Source organism: Lolium perenne, chromosome 7 (genome assembly GCF_019359855.2).
Source record: "Lolium perenne isolate Kyuss_39 chromosome 7, Kyuss_2.0, whole genome shotgun sequence".
NCBI classification, from domain to species: domain Eukaryota; kingdom Viridiplantae; phylum Streptophyta; class Magnoliopsida; order Poales; family Poaceae; genus Lolium; species Lolium perenne.
This window is the reverse complement of record NC_067250.2, coordinates 107,364,244-107,385,887: the sequence shown is the minus strand read 5'-3', so window position 1 is coordinate 107,385,887 and position 21,644 is coordinate 107,364,244. Positions and strand designations below refer to the sequence as shown.

At 44.3% G+C, this 21,644-nt stretch overlaps 2 protein-coding genes across 3 annotated transcripts; both read right to left on the bottom strand.

The window, feature by feature from the left end:
* Window positions 1-5,305: 5,305 nt before the first annotated feature.
* On the bottom strand, window positions 5,306-9,413 carry LOC127316366 (uncharacterized). Its single transcript, XM_051346761.2, has 16 exons — window positions 9,017-9,413; window positions 8,777-8,867; window positions 8,529-8,650; window positions 8,378-8,431; window positions 8,181-8,300; window positions 7,953-8,072; window positions 7,729-7,870; window positions 7,482-7,652; window positions 7,174-7,329; window positions 6,908-7,014; window positions 6,681-6,774; window positions 6,469-6,610; window positions 6,243-6,399; window positions 6,047-6,163; window positions 5,820-5,946; window positions 5,306-5,729 (listed from the first exon to the last, which is right to left on the bottom strand). Exons 1-16 carry the CDS (start codon window positions 9,028-9,030, stop codon window positions 5,490-5,492), a joined length of 1,974 nt encoding a protein of 657 aa, XP_051202721.1. The 5' UTR covers window positions 9,031-9,413; the 3' UTR covers window positions 5,306-5,489.
* A 3,715-nt stretch (window positions 9,414-13,128) lies between these two features.
* LOC127316367 (O-fucosyltransferase 6) lies at window positions 13,129-20,678 on the bottom strand. Of its 2 annotated transcripts, XR_007860290.2 has the most exons (11): window positions 20,327-20,678; window positions 20,159-20,227; window positions 17,516-17,606; window positions 17,232-17,308; window positions 16,504-16,592; window positions 16,208-16,391; window positions 15,659-15,840; window positions 14,788-14,890; window positions 14,360-14,691; window positions 13,716-14,262; window positions 13,129-13,448 (listed from the first exon to the last, which is right to left on the bottom strand). XR_007860290.2 is itself a non-coding variant. In XM_051346762.1 (10 exons), the coding sequence occupies exons 1-10, from the start codon at window positions 20,522-20,524 to the stop codon at window positions 13,767-13,769; spliced, it is 1,821 nt and encodes a 606-aa protein (XP_051202722.1). In that variant the 5' UTR covers window positions 20,525-20,678; the 3' UTR covers window positions 13,521-13,766. The 2 variants fall into 2 exon arrangements, 1 of the variants encoding a protein (XP_051202722.1); XM_051346762.1 differs by lacking the exon at window positions 13,129-13,448 and having other exon boundaries at window positions 13,521-14,262.
* Window positions 20,679-21,644: the final 966 nt, after the last annotated feature.

The window sequence follows — 21,644 nt, the reverse complement described above, 5'->3', positions numbered from 1 at the left end:
TAGAAGGCAGCTTTTTTTTAGACGGACTAGAAGGCCATGACAAAAGTAGAAACATTAATTTCGCAATACATGCACTTAATCATAGAGAAACCCTAGCTCCTCCCGCCCGTCCCGCACCCCAGAAACCCTAGCTCCTCCCGCCACCGCCGCCGGCGGCGCCGGCCGCGGGGCGTGGCGGCGGCAGTGGGCTTCCCTCATGGCGCGGCGGGGACGGCGGCTGGGTCCTCCCTCGATGCGGCGGCGGCGGCTTCTGCCTCCCGATGGGGGCGGCGGCGGCGGCGGTGGACTTCCGGCCTCCGTGTGATGGCGGGGCGGCGGCGGTCGGAGGATGGAGGGCGACGGTGGCCTCGTGCTGCGGCCTCCCTGCCTCCCGGCGGCGGCACACCGGTGGCGGGCCGGTGGTGGGATGGCGCCATCCCTCCGCTTCTCGCCGGTGCGAGGGGGTGACCTTGGGATTCTCCCGCGGTACGAGGACGCCCGGGGCAGCAGCCTCGGGTTCGACGGTGGAGGCGGCCTTCTTCTTCGTCGGAGGTGGTCGGCCAGGCTGGTAGTCCTGTGTGGGTGATCATGGGATCTCGCTCAGGTCTCCTGCGATGGTGATCTAGTCCGGGGTGTCATGGCGGCCGGTGAAAACTGAGCCTTGACCTCGGTCTTGGCGGATGATGGCGACGTCGGTCGACGTCGTCACCTTGTCGAAGGCGTCATCTTTGCCCGTCTTGGCACTACACTCGGCGAGTTGGGGATGCGCGACTACCGGTGAAAACCGTGTTCCGACCTCGGTTGGCGGACGATGGCGACGTGTCGCGCCGCTACCTTCTTGAAGGCATCGTCGACGCAGTCTGCGGTTTCTCACTCGTGCTGCTCCGGGGGAAACCCTAAGTCCGGGTCTCCCGGATCGGACGATGGCGGCGCGCCCTGCGTCGTTCTACCGCTTGGGGCATCGTTTTTGGAGCAGCTGCTGGATGTTGGCGGTTTTCGGTGGAGTGGTGTTCATCTACCACTTTGTTGGCGTTGAGTCTCAGTGGCATGGTGCTACAGGGTATCGACGACAGATGCGGGATGATGTATACGTGCAGGAGGGTGGAGCCGTCTGGCGTCATGGTGGCATCGCCGGCAGGTCTTGCAAGGTTAATGCGATGATCTCTCTTGAAGATGGAGTCGAGGAAGACGGCGGGAGCAACTCCTGTGACGTGTGTGTTGACGTGCGCTGAGAGTCTGCTTGACTGGATGTGTTTCTCACATGCTATTGGGCGGTTTGGGAAGGCATTTAGTTTTGGATGATGTGAGTTGGTGTATTGTCACCCTCTTCATCCCACTGTAGGTATAGTAAGGTTGCTTCGAGTTTAATCTTTTGTATTGTTTCTTGTAAGGTTCGTGAATAATCTAATAAAAAGCCGTGTGCATCCTTTGGATGCAGAAGCTGGGCCGATATTTCCCCATTTCAAAAAAAAAAAATGCACTTAATCATATGTCAGTTTGCCTACAAAAACAAAACTACAAAATGTTGATCAATTCACAGCTGCCCGCCTAGGAAGCCCTACACTGCGACAGTTTGCGCAAAGACCTGCAGATGGCACAAAAGGTGGCATCTTGATGCTTTGGGATGAAAATGCGGTACAAGTCTCCAATGTGATCATGTGCACATTCTCCCTTTCCACCACCATCACCATTGTCGGAATGAATATCTCCTTCAAACTCACCACCGTGTATGGGCCAACTCGAGGTGATCTAAACGTTGCTTTCTTTGCGAAATCAGTTGCGGCAAAACCTCCTATTGGTGCAAGATGGCTAGTCACGGGTGACTTCAACTAGGGAAAAAATCGAGCCAATTCCAACTATAAGCCCGATAGATAGATTTCGGAATGCCCTTAATACTTGTGACCTCAAGGAGATACATCTACAAAATCGGAAATTCACTTAGGCGAATGAACAACAAGGCCCAACCATGAGTAAGTTTGACACTTCCTTTTGCAATGAGGAGTGGGATATCACCTTCTCCAACCAGAGTCTTGCTTCCATTCTTTTGAACCTCTTACGCTTACTTTTATTTTAAGTGGTACACCCCTCAGAGATATAGGGACGGCCATGCTCGTCCACTGTCTTGATAAACGACTCGATGCATTTTCTCTTCCTCGCCACGCCCATTTGTCATCCTTGTCCGACCATTGCACACTTCTCCTTGCAAATGATAGTGGCCCCAAAAAACCCGAGTCCTTCCACTTTGAGAACTTTCGGATCAAAATGTCGGGATCCATGGATGTGGTTAATGAAGCTTGGAATGGGTACATCAATCATGCGGAACCTTGCCAACACCTTTTCCACAAGCTCAAGAAGAATGGGAAAACGTTGAGGATTTGGAATAAGAGCCTCGTCTCCAAAGAAAAAGTGGAGCTCCATATGGCCTTAGAAGTCATTCTCCGTTTGGATGTGGCACAAGAAAATAGGGCTCTTAGCAATGACGAAAGAGAGCTTAGAACAATATTGAAAAGAAGAGCCATTGGGCTAGCGGCTCTTGAAAGATCAAGGAAAAGGCAAGACTCAAGAATCATAACTCTTAAGGAGGGAGACACAAACACGAGATTTTGACACCTTCATGGCAATGCCCGAAGAAGGAAGATTCACATCCATCGCCTTAAACACAATAATGGTTGGGTCACGACGCATACAAAAAAAAATACTATCATCCATAGTCAAAAAATATAATCAATAGAGGCCCGCCTCGCACCAAAAACTTCAATGTGATCTTGCCGGTCTTAGTAAGCCTTTCATGGAGGAAGAGGTTAAAGTCGTGGTCAACAACACCTGCAAGTGACAATGCGCCAGGTCTAGATGGCTGCTCGGGAGCTTTCTTCAAGACTTGCTGGAACACCATCAAGGTAGATGTCATGATGGTTCTGAACCAATTCTCCAATCTTCACACCAATAACCACCATTGGCTCAATTCTTCCAACATTGTTCTCATTCCCAAGAAAGAGGGGGCCGAGGAGGTGCGATTTTCGCCCAATTAGTCTTATACACGCAATTGCAAAATTAATCTCCAAAAAAATGGCCACTGCACTCACACCTCACATGAACAAGTTTGTATCCAATGCCCGAAGCGCCTTCATAAAGAAGAGAGGCATCCACAACAATTTCTTGTATGGGAGTTAGGAATTTGGGAAGGAAACTTCACAAGTCAAAAATGCCAACTCTCCTCTTCAAGCTCGACATAAAGAAAGCTTTTGAATCCTTATATGGGACTACTTGATTGATATGCTTCAACATATGAGCTTTCCAAGCAAATTTCGTGAGTGAATTATGGCCCTCTTTTGCACCTCCTCATCTAGAGTGCTTCTCAATGGTATTGTCGGTGACCCAATAAAGCATAGTCGGGGTCTAAGACAAGGGAACCCTCTTCCACCACTTCTTTTTGTTTTTTCCATAGATCATCTACACCATATTCTCCGCAAACTCACCGATCAGGGTCACAATCAAAGCATCCATGTAAAAGTTCCCACAATTCGCACATCCCTATATATCGATGATGCCGCTATTTTCATAGCCCCAATTAAGAACGATATGAACTTCCATGTTTCCACTTTGCAACCGGGCTTGTAATACCAATTGCTCCAAGAGTCAGGTGGCTTCCATTAGATGTATGGTCCTTGACCTTGATCACATCCTTCATGCTTTTCCAACCACCCACACAAATTTCCCGATGAAATATTTAGGGCTCCCGCGCTCTCGGTCACAAGGCTCAAAAGAATTCACTTTTAACCTTTGGAAGATAAGGTAGCCACCAAGCTTGTCCCTTGGCTTGGGAAGAATTTTACCATGGCCGGCCGTGCAACACTTGTAAAGTCAGTTCCTACTAGAATTTTTATCTATTATATCACCGTCCTCAACATTCTAGTTGAGGTTCTCATGAAGATTGATAGCATTGGAAGGGCCTTCCTTTGGGCGGCTTGTGACAAGGTCACCAGGGGTAAATGCAAAATTAATTGGGAAATGGTATGCAAGCCTAAGAATTGTGGAGGTCTTCAGATCCTCAACCTCACAAAATTTGCTTCAGCCCTTTGTATGAGATGGCTATGGCATGAATGGAACGACGAGGCAAAACCTTGGGTCAGCCTTGGCACCCCTTGCACTCCGCTTGACAAAGATCTTATTGTGAAGGCTACAAAGGTCATCATAGGATATTAGAAGAAAACTAGCTTTTTTGGGAGGCCCCTTGGCTAAATAGAAGGCGTCCCAAAAACATCACATGCCTCATATATAAAGGATCAAAAAGGAAAATTTTCACTGTCAACAAAGTTTTGGATAATGACTTTTGGACCACACAAGTCAACACCCAAGATGGTCTCTTGCTAGACCACACTACAACACTGTGCAATTTGCCAACCTTTGGGAGATGATTTTCAAGCGATACATTGGACCCTAACACATTGGATTCAATCTTTTGGAAACTCACCGATGATGGTTGCTACTCATTGAAGTCGGCCTACACCATGTAATTCTTCTCAACCGAAATCTTACATGCCTTCCTAAGTTTGGAAGCCATGGGCCCCTCCTAAATGCAAAATCTTTGTGTGGTTGATCATCCAAAATAGAATATGGACGGCAGATAGGATCGAAAAGAGAGGATGGACAAATTGTGGAAGATGCAAGCTTTGCAATCAAGTACAAGAGTCCGCCTCTCACCTTCTTTTCAAATGTCGGTTCACCATTCGTGTGTGGTAAAATGTGAAGAATTGGCTAGGTCTTCATGACGTTGATCCAAGAAATTGGCGAAATTGGCATGCTACACGAAACGTAAAGGAGTGGTGGAATGAGGCAATTCACAAGCAAAGACAATCAAAGAAGGCCATGGCGTCACTTGCAATGTTGGTTTCATGCAAAATTTGGAAAGAAAGGAATCTCCACCTTGAGTATGATTGTAGCCAAAATCAAAGATGAAGTCGCCTTATGGAGCCTAGCCGGGGCTAAGGCCTTGAGTGTTGTAATGCCGTAAGAGTAGGCCTTGCCTAGGCTTTGCTTTTTGGGCTTGACTTTTTTTCAAGTCTTGATTTGTAAGACTTCTAAAACTTCCCCTTAATCAATGAAAATGGCAAATCTTTTGCCTTGTTTAAAAAAAAAATGGGATGTGGTACAATACTGGCTAAAGCTAAGAACTGGGTTGGGAATGGAATATATACATGTGTGAAACTTTACTAAGTCTGGTACTTTGCAACCAGAATATGACTTTACTCGGCGTAAAAGAAAAAAGGAAACTTCACAAATCCACCATAATTCATGCTATAGAACACATTGCAGGTAGTAAGGGTCATGGAGCACAAACAAGCAGACATATTATTTTCGATAGTGGAACAAACAGACATATTAGATTAAGTATTAGTAATCAGTAGATGGATTCTACCAAACCGAACATATAACTACACACAATACAGCTCTACTATGTATCAGAACATACCTAAGCTAGGCAAGGTGGGATGATTAGCTTTCGACTTAAATTAGCAGCCACAGGGTCCTTCCAGGCGCAGGTAGTCATACATGATCCCCTGAAAGGGACTCTGGTTCCTGGGCTGCTTCAGGTATATCGTGTTCATCCCTCGGACAAGCCAGGCGCTACTCACAGCGATGTTGAACAACCAGTACAGGCCATGGATCCCATGCCTCGCGATGGCGTTGTCACGCCCGATGAGCCCAGTGGTGAAGTGGGGAACAACCCTGTCCTGATCGTTGAAACGGACCTGGAGATGGAAATGGAACACGGTTGATAAGGAAGACTGAATGCATATTAGCGAACGAAGATTTTGGGGGTTAGTTCTGCATACAACAACCTGTAGCTCAGCGTTAGCCGAAGACGCAAGCGCCACCCTGAATTTGTAATTGCTGTTCGGAGAGACGCTGTCAAGATTGAACCTTATTTGCCATGTGGTGGGCTGGTATGTGTTCTGATCAGTTCTTCTGCAATTCAGAAAGACGGCAGATCAGTGAATGTTAGTCCTAGTCCATGTACCTTGGTGCACACAGTTGTATGATATCTGAATGAACCAACTGACGCCACCTGGTAACTTGAGCGTAGAACCAATCGGTGCTGTAGTCGCTTTCGCCGATTGTGTATACCAAATCACGGTCTGGATACAGTTCTGCATATCTTTCCCAAAGCCCATACTGCCTGAATCTGTAAGTGTGCCAGCCGTATGATTAGAAATGGCAATACTAGATGTTTTACAGGACAGAAGGTAGCCAGTTTGTTTCACCTGTCAGGATGATTGATGAACAATCTGTTGACATAGTTGGGGTTCGGGTCTGGGACATAGAACTCAGCAGCAGATCGATCAGGTATTCCGATCTCCCACATAGTCGGACCGTCTCTTGGTGGCTCGTACACAAGGTCACCCAGATAAATATCATCCCCTGAACAGCATTCCTGAACATCTCAGAATATCAGGTTAGAAATTGCAAGAGGTAGGCTAAGAGGCGAACCTGAAGATATTGTTAGTGTGGCATCGAATTTATAGTCCCCTATGAAACCTGGAACCCATGCATAGAGATTGTAGTTTCCAGCTACAATGTTCTTTATGTAGAAGCTACCATCTTCATCTGCTCTACACCAGAATTGGTATCCCTATGGCATCGCAGCATGTGAGAAAAAAAAAACATCCAAAATAATGCTGTAACTTATAAGCATGCGGTACCTTGCACTCTCTTGGCCACGATCCAGCTTCTCCTGGTAGTGCTAAGCCTACATAGGCTGATGTGGCATAAAGATCCTCACCATCGATAATATACCTAATGATATGGTGAAGCAACCATTAGCGAGAGATCCATAGCTAGTTGAACTATATCTACGGTGATTAAGAAAGTAAAGTTACTAGGAGCCCTATCTACTTGTAGGATATTGAGAAATGCCACTATTGAGTACCTGTCTCTTACAAGCAATCTACCAGAGATACAGCCTCTTTGCTCAGTCTTCTGGAAATCCTCTGAAAGTGCAAAATCATATGGCCAGCTCTCTTTCTCCATCATCATCTGTTTTCCACGGGTAAATAAAATAAGAAATGAAGTACCGAGTTACTTATATAGTGTTCATAATTGCTGTCGTTTGATAAACTATGGCGTATGATGCTCTTTGTTGTGCGAAAACTGAATTAAATCCATAAGTACTTATTTCATCTGAATGTTAATCACCTGAACTTTTGCGTCCTCCCACAGTAGACTTGGGTCAGATGCGTCCTGACTGGAGTTCAGGTACATGAACACCGGTCCATGAACCTTTTTCCAATATTCCCCATTGGTGAACTTAGGCGAAAGGTCATCCCCGGCATAATGGGCGCTAAGAAACATCTAAAACCAGAATAAAAAATCTTCAATAGTCTGAACTAAATTTCGTCTCTGTAGGTTCCAGATTATCGTAATATTTTTTTCCAAAAATTAGCCAAAAAATATTATTTATAGTCAAAGCTTGTAAATATGCTCTTGTCAAGGTCTGAACTTACCGCGAGCATAGTGGGCCCCACATGAGATGTCAAGTTCTGCTTCAGAGGTCCTCCAGTACGGAACTCGTCGCTAGGCGTGATTTGCCAGAAGCCAATCGGAGGATCAGATGATATCCATCCATGGACATTATTGTATTGGTCTTCACACGAGTATTGGTACTTGTCATCGACCTTGACAGGCATACCAGTGAAGTTCAGATTATTCAGAATATAGTCAGGTTACAATCTTAAATATCTACTAGCTTACCTCCCCTTTGAGTTTAGGATTAATTGGATCCACAAGGAGGACAGCCTCAGGGTACGCTAATTGCCGGCCACGGGGAGGCAAACGGTCATCAGGCATCGGCATTATTCTCTGCCTGTTGTCAGCCATTGCCATGTAATGGAACCTGCATTCCACCAGGACATAGTTTCAGTAGGCAGAAAAATAGAGTTGAATATCAAAATAAATACAAAAGGTTGAGTACCAACTTGTCGTTCCGAAGCTTGAAGGCCACTCTGGTCTCCCCAATGCCAAAATCAGGCCACCCTTCCTTGTGTTCATAGATTCCATAGGTGTAGAATCCTGAGGAGCCACGAAGCACGATGAACCTGTACAGAAATGCTTTGATCAGATAAACATGATCTGTACCTTATTTTCCCACAATGAACTGGAAACAGCAGCTCCAATATTATGCTTATGATGCATCAGTCAGCCACCTTTTATCGATGATCAACGGAACAGCTTTTCCTTCGAGGGAAGGATCCCATGATCTGGTGAAGGAGACCTCAGCCTGGTTTTCATCATGATATATGATGCGGAAGTCTGTACCTTTGATCCTGCGTGCGAGTGTTCAGTGTCAGATCAAGTCGGAAAGCCCGCAATGAAGTCTGAACCGTGAACAGTGAGCTCTTACACGTCAAATATTCCAGTTCGCTCTCCCGGTGGATTCCAAACAATGTCCCAGTACCTGACAGAATAATGGTCATCAGCATAACCAGTCATTCTCTATGTTATAACCGAAGTAACTAATCATAGAAACGAAATATGCAGAGTAGACTCGGTACCCTCTGTTGTCTTCTTTGTTAAGAATCTCCATGAGATTATCCACACCATTGTAGCGCACGCCGGTCACCATACCGTCGGGGTTGGAGAGCGTCAGCTCGAAGATGTCATTTTTAATCAGAACCTGCACATATACAGTAAACACAGAACACGCGCCGACATGCATGTTCACGCGAATCAATTCAATCCTGCAAATCTCACAACCGAGAACATAAACAGCACGGAGAGCACGAGGCAGATCAGCACTTACGTATCTGTTGGTGACCTTAAGCTTGACACCGTCCATGGCGTCGACGGCTGCCCGTGGAGGGCCCATGCAGCAAGCCACGAGACTCCTGCAGCTTCAGAAAGATGAGAAGCCAGCATTATGCGTGTGCGTGCTTATATATAAAATGAATAACTGAAACACGGCAAGATTTAATGGCAGTTGGGCAATGCACCCATGGACATGCATGTGGAGGAACGGCAGTGGAACAAGGAGAAGTAGTACCTAAGTTTCGCCATGAGATGATGGATAGATCAATCAATGAATTGCTCCCTCCACTGATCGATTCTTGTGCTTGCAGAATGTGGTTTGCTGGCGGTGCTTAGATGGACGGGCGGGCGGTTAATTTATCCCTTGGTTTGGAAAGCAAGCATGTGTGCGTGGAGTTGAAGCCAAGGAGGGTGGAGGAGGTGCGGCAATGGCGTGGTCCGCCTCGGTTTAATTCCTTTGGTGGTTGGTCGGTAACATGTGGCGCCTTCAGAGTTGAGAAGTGCAGCCGGCCGGCAGGAGAAGGAGACGATGGAATATGCATGTCATTGTCAAAGATGCCACTACTGGTCATCAGACCAACGAGATTGAAGGAGCTCTTTTGAGTAAAGTATGGGTTTTGCGGGTATCTAGCTGCTCCTGCAGTGATTGGAAAGGGAGTGCATTAAAGAGGTCATGAAACTGACATGGCTATGTGCCTTCAGTCTTTGTTGCTTGCAGCAATAAATCTGGGAAAAGAAATGAGAATGCAAACAGCAAAGGGTAACCTCATTGGATGTAATAGCAAATACAAAATTTATATATATATATATATATGTTCAATTTTCAGTTGACTAAATTTTTGTGGGTTTAAGTCCCAAACACATTACTCCAATAGTGTGCAATATTAGCAGACGTAACCACCGTTTCTAGTCTTTAGGTTATATATATATATATATCTGGAGTGACTTGGGTAGTTAGATGTTGATCCAGAAGCCTAAAACAGGTCTAGAAAAAAATATAGTTAGACAACCTTACTCATGACCAGAGTGCGTTCTAGCAGCTGACAGCTAGTTGTTGTATAACATTCCGATCATGTACCTAAGTACCTAACCTAACCACAAGAGATACTCCACATCAGAGATTAAGTTGGAAGATAGAGTTAGGTGTACGTGTCCGGCCTCTGAAGTATCGGCAGCGCGTGCGAGGTTCTGATGTTGTAGAGGTAAGGCCGTAGAATTGGGTTAACTTAATAGCGCCTTAACAGCAAGGGTACACAGCACTACGTGTACACTGAAAACGGATGGACACCTCGCACTCACCCGCTTACACAGATCCGTGAGTCAACATTGGGGAAAGTGTGTGGCCTCTTCTTCCCTGGAAGGCTGGAACAGGAAGAAGACATTGCACCATGGATGCAGTTTGCACGGGGTGGTGTACTGGAGAGACAGTACAGTACAGTACCGGAGAAAAAAGGAAACAGTGATCATGTGATCCGGTGGCGATTTACACAAAAATAACCCTTTGTTGCAACTATAGCACAGACTGATCCTCCGGGCAAACTATTTCACCCATCTAACCCTTTTGTGTGGCGCCCGTGCCTGCGGCGCCACTCTCCCAGCCGACGTGGCGCCCTCGACGCTGAGCTGGTGCGCCGATCCGACGTGGCAGCATGTGTGGCGCCCATGGGAGGGGCGCCACACTACTCTTTATATATAACGTCGTCTACAGGTAACAGAAGGCTGTGGTACCTCAACCGGTTGAAGTCTTTGCTTCCCAATCCCAGGTCATGAGTTCAAACCTCCGCACCACCTGATTTTTTTTTTAAAATTATCCTAGACATTGTAGTATGTTTTAAAACACTAGTAAGATTAAGATTGCACGTGCAACGCACGTTTTCATTAAAACAAATTTATTTAGACGAATGATGCCCACAAAACAAATTCCAAACCATCAGACATATTGTGCAATTCACACAGTTTACTTGCTAACACACAAAAAAGGAAAAGAAATTACGCAAATTAAAAGCCAAAGAACGTTGTATAAACTGTCAAATCCTATTGAATTTGAGTGTCATTCTGTCACACAAAATTCAAGTGAATCAACTAATCAAAATATATCTTATAATTTCTACTTATATTGCCACTGCTGCTCATCTCGCTTATAAGATTATTTACAAATGATGGAACGGTTTTGCTCATGTCACTCCTATGCAAAGTTGCAAACTGATCAACACTGTAGTCAATCATGAGGTTCCTCCTATACTCTTTTTATTCTTCAGTCCTCTGAAACAGCAGATGTTGACACATATATTCAAGCAACTTGCAACCTCTCAGATTGTGTCAAATATGCAATGCATTCATTTTGCATGATCATTTTCACCGCTTGGCATTTCAGATTGTGCAGGAGGACAAGCGCTTAAGATCTTCTAATTGTGACAAACAAGTGAACGTGTTCAGATAACAAAACCTTAACTGAAACTCCCAACAACCAAACCTATTAGTCGCTACAACCGCTAAAATACTTGTTAATCCTGGGTCTTCCTGAGTAACAAAACAAATCACGAACAAACTTCATTCATCACTTTCCAGTCTGACCAAATCAACAAGCTGCGAGATAATGTCTTAAAATAACATTTACCCCTTCCCAAAAAGAGGTGCATATCTACTGTCGACCTTAGAAGAAAGGAATTATCCAGTTTGCATTTAACTCGATCGCCAGAATACATGACATAATAATATGTACGAATGCACTGAGCTTTATCTCGCACAAAGTGCTCAACACATGGATCTTTTAGTTGCTCCTATCGTCCATATTGGAGTTCCACTGAGTAGTGTTGCAGTTTGTAAAACAAATTTTATCTGACTTTCTTCTGAAGGTGTGCTTTCTTTTCCTACCTTGTGAATACAAAAATAACATATGAATTGACACAGGAATATATACAACATGCCTGAACGCCTAAGTAAAAAACCACCAGTCAAACTTTCCTGTCTTACGTTGTCAGACCAGCGCAACATGTATTGTTGATTTGGAACCAAGCCATCATACCTCAATTCCAATATGGAAGATAAAAAAACTCTACAAAACAGTACGAGGCTAGATTTCATGTTTTAAACATACTACAATGTCTAGCATAATTTTTTTTTAAAAAGAAAAATCGGGTGGTGCGGAGGTTTGAACTCATGACCTGGGATTGAGAAGCAAAGGCTTCATCCGTTTGAGCTACCACAATCTTCTGTTATCTCTAGACAGACATTATATATAAAGAGTAGTGTGGCGCCCCTCCCATGGGCGCCACACGTGCTGCCACGTCGGATCGGCTCACCAGCTCAGCGTCAAGGGCGCCACGTCGGCTGGGAGAGTGGCGCCACACTGGCATGTGTGGCGCCCATGGGAGAGGCGCCACACAAAAGGGTTAGATGGGTGAAATAGTTTGCCCGGAGGGTCAGTCTGTGCTATAGTTGTAACAAAGGGTTATTTCTGTGTAAATCGCCTGATCCGGTGATACGGACTTTTGCTGAGCTGCTCAGGCTCACGGCCTCACGGGGAGCTAGAGATTCTCGTCTCGTTCATGCAGAGGGTCGAATCAAATGGCAAAGAGACCTGGGCTGGAGTAGCCTGCCAATCCATTCCAGTAGCCTTGTACTAAACGACTGTGAGAGTATGAAACTGCTCGAAATCTGAACGCGCGCGTGGGGAGATGCACGATGCAACAAGACTACGAGAGGTAAGGACAAACATGGGCAAGAATCGCCTAGAAATCTACATGCCTACAAGCGTCGCAGGTAGATCACAGGAGAACAGTACCACCTTGGATTTTGGATAGAGGGCTTTGCCTCCTTCGTCGCTTCCTGGTGAAGGAAGGCTGCTCAAAGGATTGAAGAAAATAAGGGGAAAGAACTAGAGTTTGGGGCTAAAATGTTCCACAGGAAACCACCCCTTTGTCTGTTCGTTTAGTCTAGGGAGAATTCAATGCCAGGATAATGTTCCAAGTTCCAAAGAAGGACCATTTTGCTCTGGAGCAGAACGCGGTTTGGCACTTGACTGACTGGGCAAGGAAACGAAGAAGCGAGTCAGATTTGTCACCGTTCAGGCTTGTTTGGCAGGCCGGTTTTCAAGGTCATTTTTTTCTCTTTGCTCACGCCGAATGATTACATGCGTATCTTTGGTTGGTCAGCTAATTTTGACAGTATGAGAATGGTGCTGCAATAGATTTGTCACAAGCACCAGCTCTTGAGCATTCTGATGAGTTCCAGTTTCCATGGTCACAATCAGCACAACAGGTTATTCTCTGCTGTGGAAATTGAATTATTTGTTGTAGTTTTTTTTTGAACAAATTGGTTGCAGAATTTCCCCGTCTTCCAAACAGATAAATCAATATGTAGTATTGATGGAAAAGGGGATTATGGTGTAACAGAGTGTTTTTGGTGATAGAAGTGTTTTCACCCAATCCACTTGAAAAAAACACTCTCAAATACTCAAATCGTGTACACTCTTACCAAACGAGGCCTCGGGGTTTTTTTGGGTGTGGCGTTTGTAGAGCCTCTCTCCGAGGAGAGAGTTCGAACTTAACAGCTCAAAACCCACAGGAAAAGTTGGCTGGAGAGAAGGTGAAATGAACCTGGCAGTTATGCAGCTGAAAAGCACACACTTCGCAGGTCTCTAAACAATGATGCTCAGCTGCAGTTTGCTGCAAAATAAGTCACCTTAGACACCATCAGAAAGGCTTGCAGAAAACGAATAAACAGAAACAGGAGCATGCTACAGCTACAAACTCATACCACCACAAACGCTACAGCCTCAAAATATAAAGTTCCAACAATCAAGAGCCAACGATACTGGACTAAGGAATGGTGATGATACACTATGAGCTAGCTACAGTAGAGCTGAGGGTGCGCATTTTACACAGCAGAAAATATGTACATGTTAAGAGGGTCAAAACTCATCAGTTGCTCACCAAAACTGTGGCGGCGGCTGGTTAACATCTACGTCCTGGATAATAACTTGTCTAATCTGAAAGAACCTCCTCTAGCTCAGGATCATCTGGTCTGACCAACGCATCATCCTCCGCTTCAGTGTCGACTATCTCCTCTTTCTCCACAGGAGCGTCATCTCCTTTCCCCACAGGAGCGTCATCTTCTTTCTCCATGGGAGCGTCATCTTCTTCCTCACCGGATCCTCCCAGCTCTTCACCGGTATTATCAGGAACTGTGGGCTCACTAGTGGCTTTGCCTCCCTCGGTACCATTACTCAAGCCTTGCTGGCTTCGAGGGTTAGATTTGGCTAGTGTTTTGGGATCGGTCTTTTCACATATACAAGTCGAAGGGTTCTCATGGAATTCCCCCCTTCCTGGCCTGAGCTCTTTGGGCTCTCCCATAAACCCTTTCTGGAACATGTGCACTTTGGAGGAGAATGCATCCCAAGACATGTTTCCTCTAGTCAAAAATAAAGAATACAGCCTTTTAGCGTTTGGTCGGATCGTTCTCTTATGCCCAAGATATCTCCTGCAAAGGGCTCCAATAAATAGTCAGGATTAACATCAGACTGTACGACAGAAACGTGATGATAGCAGAGGATACAGCAGCAGAACAAAGTTTATACCTTCGGCCAGCCAAAATTTTGGCCATGTTCCCGTTGTTGTTAGTCACGAAAGCATCACTTCCATCGCAGACGATGAAATCCAATGCAGCCATGCGAGATGCGTATTTTGAGAATGGAGCCAGCTCATCTTTGCTTGCTATTGTTTCTTTGGTATGGAGATTGGGGAAGAGGGCTTTCAGGGGTTCTAATGTCCTTTCCCCACCATATATATCTCCAGAGGCAACATAAATGTGAACATCGTTTGTGTAGCCCAGTGCCTTCAACATCAGCCCCACCTCTTCAGGGGTTAGTGGGCATCTACCGTGCCTTCTTTCTTTCTCTGGATTGCTAGCCTGAAATGCAAAAATAGCAGAGGTTGCATTCATAGTTTAGTCGTCGGTTCATAACTTATTTAAGTGCCTAGCAATACATTATGATATCATACTTACATGCAAGGTTTTCCATCTCTTCCGTATCACACCAAGCTCTCTCTTCTCTTTCTCTCCACCGCCATAGTAGCACCCCGAAAAGGCAAGCATATCAGGTTCAAATCTGGCACCACAAAACAGTGTTAAGAGGGAAAGACAAAACATTGACCCATTAAGAACTAAATAAAGAGCGTACATCATCTGGGGTAACAATTTATAGCATTGATACAAGGACACTTCAGAAGTAGAAAGCTACTCCCTCCGGTCCATATTAAGTGTCGCTGACTAAGTACAACTTAATATGGATAAGAGGGAGTAGTAAACTTCAGACCAAAATCACATTCGCTAATGGAGCCATAGACGACAGTGGTTCACTAGCCCGAGCACCCAACTGTTCCTAGGAATCTAGTAGTCAAATATATGGAGGACCAACCGAACATTTGAAACAAAGATTGAACTTCATACAACAGAAAAACAAATGAGGCCCTCCTAGGTGCCACTTCGGAATCATGAGTACATGCTCACAGAAAGGCCGAGCCTATACAGATTTCTCGTTTCAGTTCTAACATCTTTCATTTATTACTTTGAATAGTGTTGGGCCAACACCAACTTATAAACATCCCTTCACTCCTTGTGCATCCTCCCACTAGACTATGCTTACGGTATTCCTGGTAACAAGACAGCATGTTCATAATAGCAATGACAAAGTTGCTGAGAAGCCTGCATTATTGCTCATCCCTGCTAAGATTGAGGCAATCTGTATGCTTCAAACTAAATCTCACCTCATACCAACTATGCTTTTTTACATACACAAAGAGTTGATAGCCTAATATAGCATATATCAGTAAGCTTTATCTCACTTTGCGGCAATGAGAATTTGAATTGTGAGCACCTTAAATGAAGAGCAATAAAATGTGTGCTCCTCTCCCTCATTCGCTGTATTATCTTTTCACCCATTTCTTGTATTGGGTCAGTAAATCTCAACGCATGGTAGTTTACTCTGCATCTCAGCTTCTGCAGGTCAGAATCCAACCTGTTTGCTAGCCTATAATCAAATTTTGTTAGTCGAACAACCTGCATCAGGTGGAAGAAGAGATATAAGCTATCCTAGTATTTCAATCATAGAAGCCAAATATCTCACATTCACAAAATAACTTTGAGCATGGGCAACTTCAAGAGTAAAAGTTATGGCTTCTGAAAATGCTGACAAAATGATGTTATATTTTTCTTTACCAGAAGTACTTATCAATTTCCCAACAGAAGAACTAAGCATGGCCCTATAGTCTTTTGAAAGAACATGCAATCCAATACCATGCATATGAAATATCTCTATTTTTCAGTTCATACAATCCAATGAGGGTGTAACAGGTTGATGCAAGTGATAAAATCACATTAAATAATGTATCTCAGTAACAAACATTGCTACACTGCAATGACTTACATGTTTCTTAAGAAGTGCAGGCAACACACGGTTCAAGTAACAACGCGGAGTGCACTTTCGGGGCACACGCATTCTATGAGGAGCCCGCACTTTACCTCCTATCTCTGGAAGCACTTTCACGATCCTCACATCCTTTGATAAAGATGAGATGAACCAGTCGGCATCAAAAATTTGAGCAAAGTCACTGCAGAGTGCAGAGAAATGGCATTAAGTACAGACAAAATGCATCCTAGTCTTTTAAAAAACATCAGCAGATTTGAGGTTTAGGGTGATAAGTGTCTGGTACTCGAAGAAACCTGGCATCTTTCCAGAAGGAAGTCTGGTCCAGTTTGGGAACAACAAGTGTCGCATTTAGAATACGTGCAGCAACAACAGCATCAATTATCTGAGAAGTAGTACAGAATACTTAGGCTAATGGATGATTATGAACATCATAATATGGAACCAAAAAACATATATAACTACTGCAGAGTTAGCTCTGAGACATAACGTGAAACTCCTAACCTTGCTCGTTTTCAGAGCAAAACTGTGAAGATCTCAAACTTCAAATATTCACCCCATCCTTAAGACACTACACAGGAGGTGTCTCGCTGTTCCCAGCATCAGCTTAGACTGCTCTAAGTTTTGACTGAAGACTAATAATGATATTAAGGATACAACCTCTTATTTATGTGTTGCATGTATCAATCAGTTAGCTTATTTATACATTTGCACTCATATGTAAAGATACTAGCTCTGTTCTAATATTGAAACTGGTATCAGTTTAGTCACTTGATAATGTATCTTCAATTGGTTATTTGATTTATAATCATGATATCCAAAACAAAGCAAACCTGCAAACATGTTTTAGGAGCAGATTCTCATAGATGAAATAATATATGACAAACTACAGCTGTAACACTGGTCAAATAAGAGGGCATTAAGACTACACACATATAACTGGTTGCTTTACATGTGTGTCCTACCCAGCTACATGCATCATGATATGTGAGCAGGAATAATGTGCCAGTTGCACATAACTTACCCCTGTTCTCTGTTGATTGAGGCCTCCACTCGTAACAATCATCAAATAACGGTCTGGGTGTGTTATAACACTTGAATCTGCACAGATTAAACAATAATTACTTCAGGCAAACAAAAAAAAACTAATCCAGGACAACAAAGAAAAGGCGTGCATTCAACCTTTTCCAGAATACAATAGGCGTGCATTCTAAGATTGTAGATTGTAGAGCAAGTTTAACATCTGAAATACCGTATGTGGCTGCAGCAAATTTTAACCAATCCTAAATGGCAAAGAAAATTGCGCACCAGGGAATTTGCTGCTGGAGTTGCTGCACCCGTAGAATTTGCTAGCAAGCTTTGAACCCCATTGGTCATCTGCTGCAGTCCAACCACCTCTCTGCAGCAAGGTTTGAGAAATTGTAACCAACTAAACAATACTGAAAATAGAGGTTCTATTTGAACAAACTATAGCAACAAAAAAGAAGACAAAACATGGTTTGCCAAAAGGGCAACAGATCTACACTCAAAATAGTCAGCAGTGGAACAGAAAAACAAAATCCATTTCAAGTCACACCTCTAGAAACTCAAGAAGACAGGTTCAATGAACCCTGGAGCATACAAATATAAGTCCTTCTGAAACAAAATAGAAACGGAGCTTAACTCAATAGCTTACCACTCTTTTTTATTGAATTTTTTTCCAAATATATAAAAAAAAGAAACAAATTACACCACAAATATCCATGTGTAGGACAATTGTCCCCAAATAAAAGAAAAGCCCGTGCAGAACATAAAAAAATAGAAGCAAGCCCTTGGAGCAAAACTTTGGAGAAGAAGGCCCAGAGGGAAGACAAAGGAGACCGCAGCAACCGATGAGCCGTCGAAGTAGACCTGAAGAGGGACCCTCGTTGGAGTCGCTGCAGTATCAAACCCGTGTATGATGGGATCAAAGGGAATAAGGCATATCTACGAGGGCATCGGCCCGATCCACACCGACCATCAGGTGCATGTTGCCAGCCGGAACCTGGCCCACAGGAAGAAACAATTGGGGGGGGGGGGGGGGGGGCAAGATGAAAGCACTACATGGTTACCACCAACTAATTACTTAAACTTCGCGGGACGTCACTAGTTTTGACAGTTCATCCTTTGTTAAGTTTGTCTATTCCGACGAAGAAATCAACTACTATGAGGAGGTAAAAGGGCATTATGATCAAGACTACGAAACATTTATGTATAATTTTGTAACTAGTATGAAAGAGAAAGACACATCTACTTGGAACAACGACTATCTTATAAATTGGGTGAAGGATAAGTCTGAAAGTACAGCATGCTTTCTGGAAACCTTGAGACGTCACGTGGCCAAGCTGCAGGTGGAAGATACTTCACACTGGGATAAGTTAAAAGTGCAAACGCATAACAAAGATATCATAACAGAAGTGATACTAGAATAAATGACTCGGTAGACTGGGAATTTGTACTCATGCATCACATGTTGAGGTTGCAAGGTACATAGCAGTCAGGGGAATGAATTACGTTGTGGCAAACAGGTATCTTGTGATCTCGTACCTGTATCTGGCAATGGCATGACACAACGTAATTCATTCCCATCACTGCTACCTACCTTGGAACCTCAACAGGTGATACATTAAATACAGCTTACTAGTCTATTGAGTTACTTATCCTAGTACTAATTCTTTTATGACATCTTTTTCCGTATAGTTGCTCCCTTAACTTATCCCAATGAGAAGCATCTTCCACCAAGGAAGCGTGTCTATGAGACATCTCTAGGCAAGATGAAAGCACTAGATGGTTACCACCAACTAATTACTTAAACTTCGCGGGACGTCACTAGTTTTGACAGTTCATCCTTTGTTAAGTCTGTCTATTCCGACGAAGAAATCAACTACTATGAGGAGGTAAAAGGGCATTATGATCAAGACTACAAAAAATTTATGTAGAATTTCGTAACTAGTATGAAAGAGAAAGACCCATCTACTTGGAACAACGACTATCTTATGAATTGGGTGAAGGATAAGTCTGAAAGTACAGCATGCTTTCTGGAAACCTTGAGACGTCACATGGCCAAGAAGATACTTCACACTGGGATAAGTTAAAAGTGCAAACGCATAACAAAGATATCATAACAGAAGTGATACTAGAACAAATGACTCGGTAGACTGGGAATTTGTACTCATGCATCACATGTTGAGGTTGCAAGGTACATAGCAGTCAGGGGAATGAATTACGTTGTGGCAAACAGGTATCTTGTGATCTCGTACCTGTATCTGGCATGACACAACGTAATTCATTCCCGTGACTGCCACGTACCTTGGAACCTCAACAGGTGATACATTAAATACAGCTTACTAGTCTATTGAGTTACTTATCCTAGTACTAATTCTTTTATGCTATCCTTTTCCGTATAGTTGCTCCCTTAACTTATCCCAACGTGAAATATCTTCCAAGGAAGCGTGTCTGAGACATCTCTAGGTTTCGAGAGAGCAAAATTTATTTCCAGACTTATCCTTCATCCAGTTCATTAGATACTTCTTGTTCCAGGTAGATATGTCTTTTCGTTTTCATACCAGTTACGAAATTCTCTACAAATGTTTTGTAGCCTTGATCATATTGCACTTTTATCTCCTCGGTGTAGTTGTTTTCTTCGGCGAAATAGACAGACTTGGTAAAGGTTGAACTGTCAAAATCAGTGGCATCCGATGCTTACCACCAACTAATTTCGAAACTGAGCCTAGTTCACTTAGATCTACCAATCAAAGCAACAATCAGAGAAACTGGTCGACTGTCTACAGGGATCGGAAGTGATGCAGTATACTCAAGTCAGTACTCCACCAAACAGAACAAAATAACCATGCAAGCAATTGATTCGGTTCTCTGAAGAATAATCCTATCTGGTGAATACAAAGGCAAAATAGGGGAGAAGCACATACTTACCGGAACGCGGGAAATCTCGCGGCGAGCGGGTTCCAGTAGGCCGCCGCCGCCGCCGCCAGAGCTGTTCAGCTGCGCAAGCGCGCGGAGGCAACACCCGTGGGACGACACGAGTTAGATCGAGAGATGTGGGGGAAAGGCGGAAGCAGCTAGGGGTTCCAGTGGAGTTACCAGAGCATGCGAGGAGCGGTGGCGGGAGGAAGCGAGGGCCGGGTGGTCGGAGAGCGGCGGCGGGGATACGTAGAGCAGCGCGACGGCGGCGAGGAGGAAGAGCAGCAGGAGCGCCGCCGGCGGCAGGGCGGCGCGGCGCGGGCAGGGGCACGGGCACGGGTTATGGTTGTGGCCCCCGCGCCGCCGCGGCAGGACCATCTCGGGCCCGGCGGCTGGAGATTTTAGGGCAGGAGGAGAGCGCCGCGGCGACGGCGGCGGCGGAGTTGTCGCGGGGACAGCGGCGACATGGGAGCCCTACGGATCAGTTGTGTGTTTGAACTTTCGAGATGGTGTGCTGAAAGCGTACGGCGATTGTCTTAAGAGTAATTCCAATAGTGTAGCCGATTGTTGGCTATAAGCGAAGATCTGTCATCTATATAACTTCAGACATGGCCAAGACAATCTGATAGTTGGCTATTGAAGTGCACTACTTTTTCAATGGATGGCCCACCTTTCATTGACACAACTTGCCTAGAAAGACGGCGTCTTTGAAAGCTCTTGCATAAGAGCCCACTTACATTCTCTCTCATCTTCTCTCTCCTCCAACTAGACACAAATATATTATTTTAATCCTTGTAGCCAGCTGACTAGGACTTATTGTACTTGCTCTAAAGCTGAATCACGTTTTAGGTCTTCTTTTCCGTCACTAGTGTCCGTAGGATCGAATTCGAGGCTATAAGATGCAAAATCATTGATGACGGTGTCCATGGTACTCCCTCCGCCCAAAAATATGTGTCTCGCTTTTGTTTAGATACAAATATTTTCACCACATAAAAATATTTTCTCATACCTCCCTCTTATTCTCTGGGTTTGACGTGGCAGGCAACATGTGGCGACGACATGGAGATGAGGTGGGCCGTGGGGCGGTCTGGTTAGGATTAGGCATGAAATATAGTAAACTTGCTAAAATTTTAACGGTAAAAAATGTTGCAATGGTAAACTAGAAAATATCAAACCGCTAATTAAAAGCTACATGAAAATCTCATGGAATAGTACATGAAATTTGGTACGATTGTAAGGAAGAACACATAAATTCAACTCAATTGTTTTTTTAGAGGATTCGAACTCCACTGTCAACAATCCAACAAGGAAGTACATATAGTTTGGGTACTTTCTTGGGTTTGGGAACTCAACTATTGGTGGGGTGTTGAGATACAGTCTATTCATGCAGTATTATATTCTACAACATATAATTGATTACAGAAGTTGTAAAATCAATTAACTGTTGAATTGGTGTAACAATATTGTTGAGGAATAACTAATGCAAGCACACGTTCTG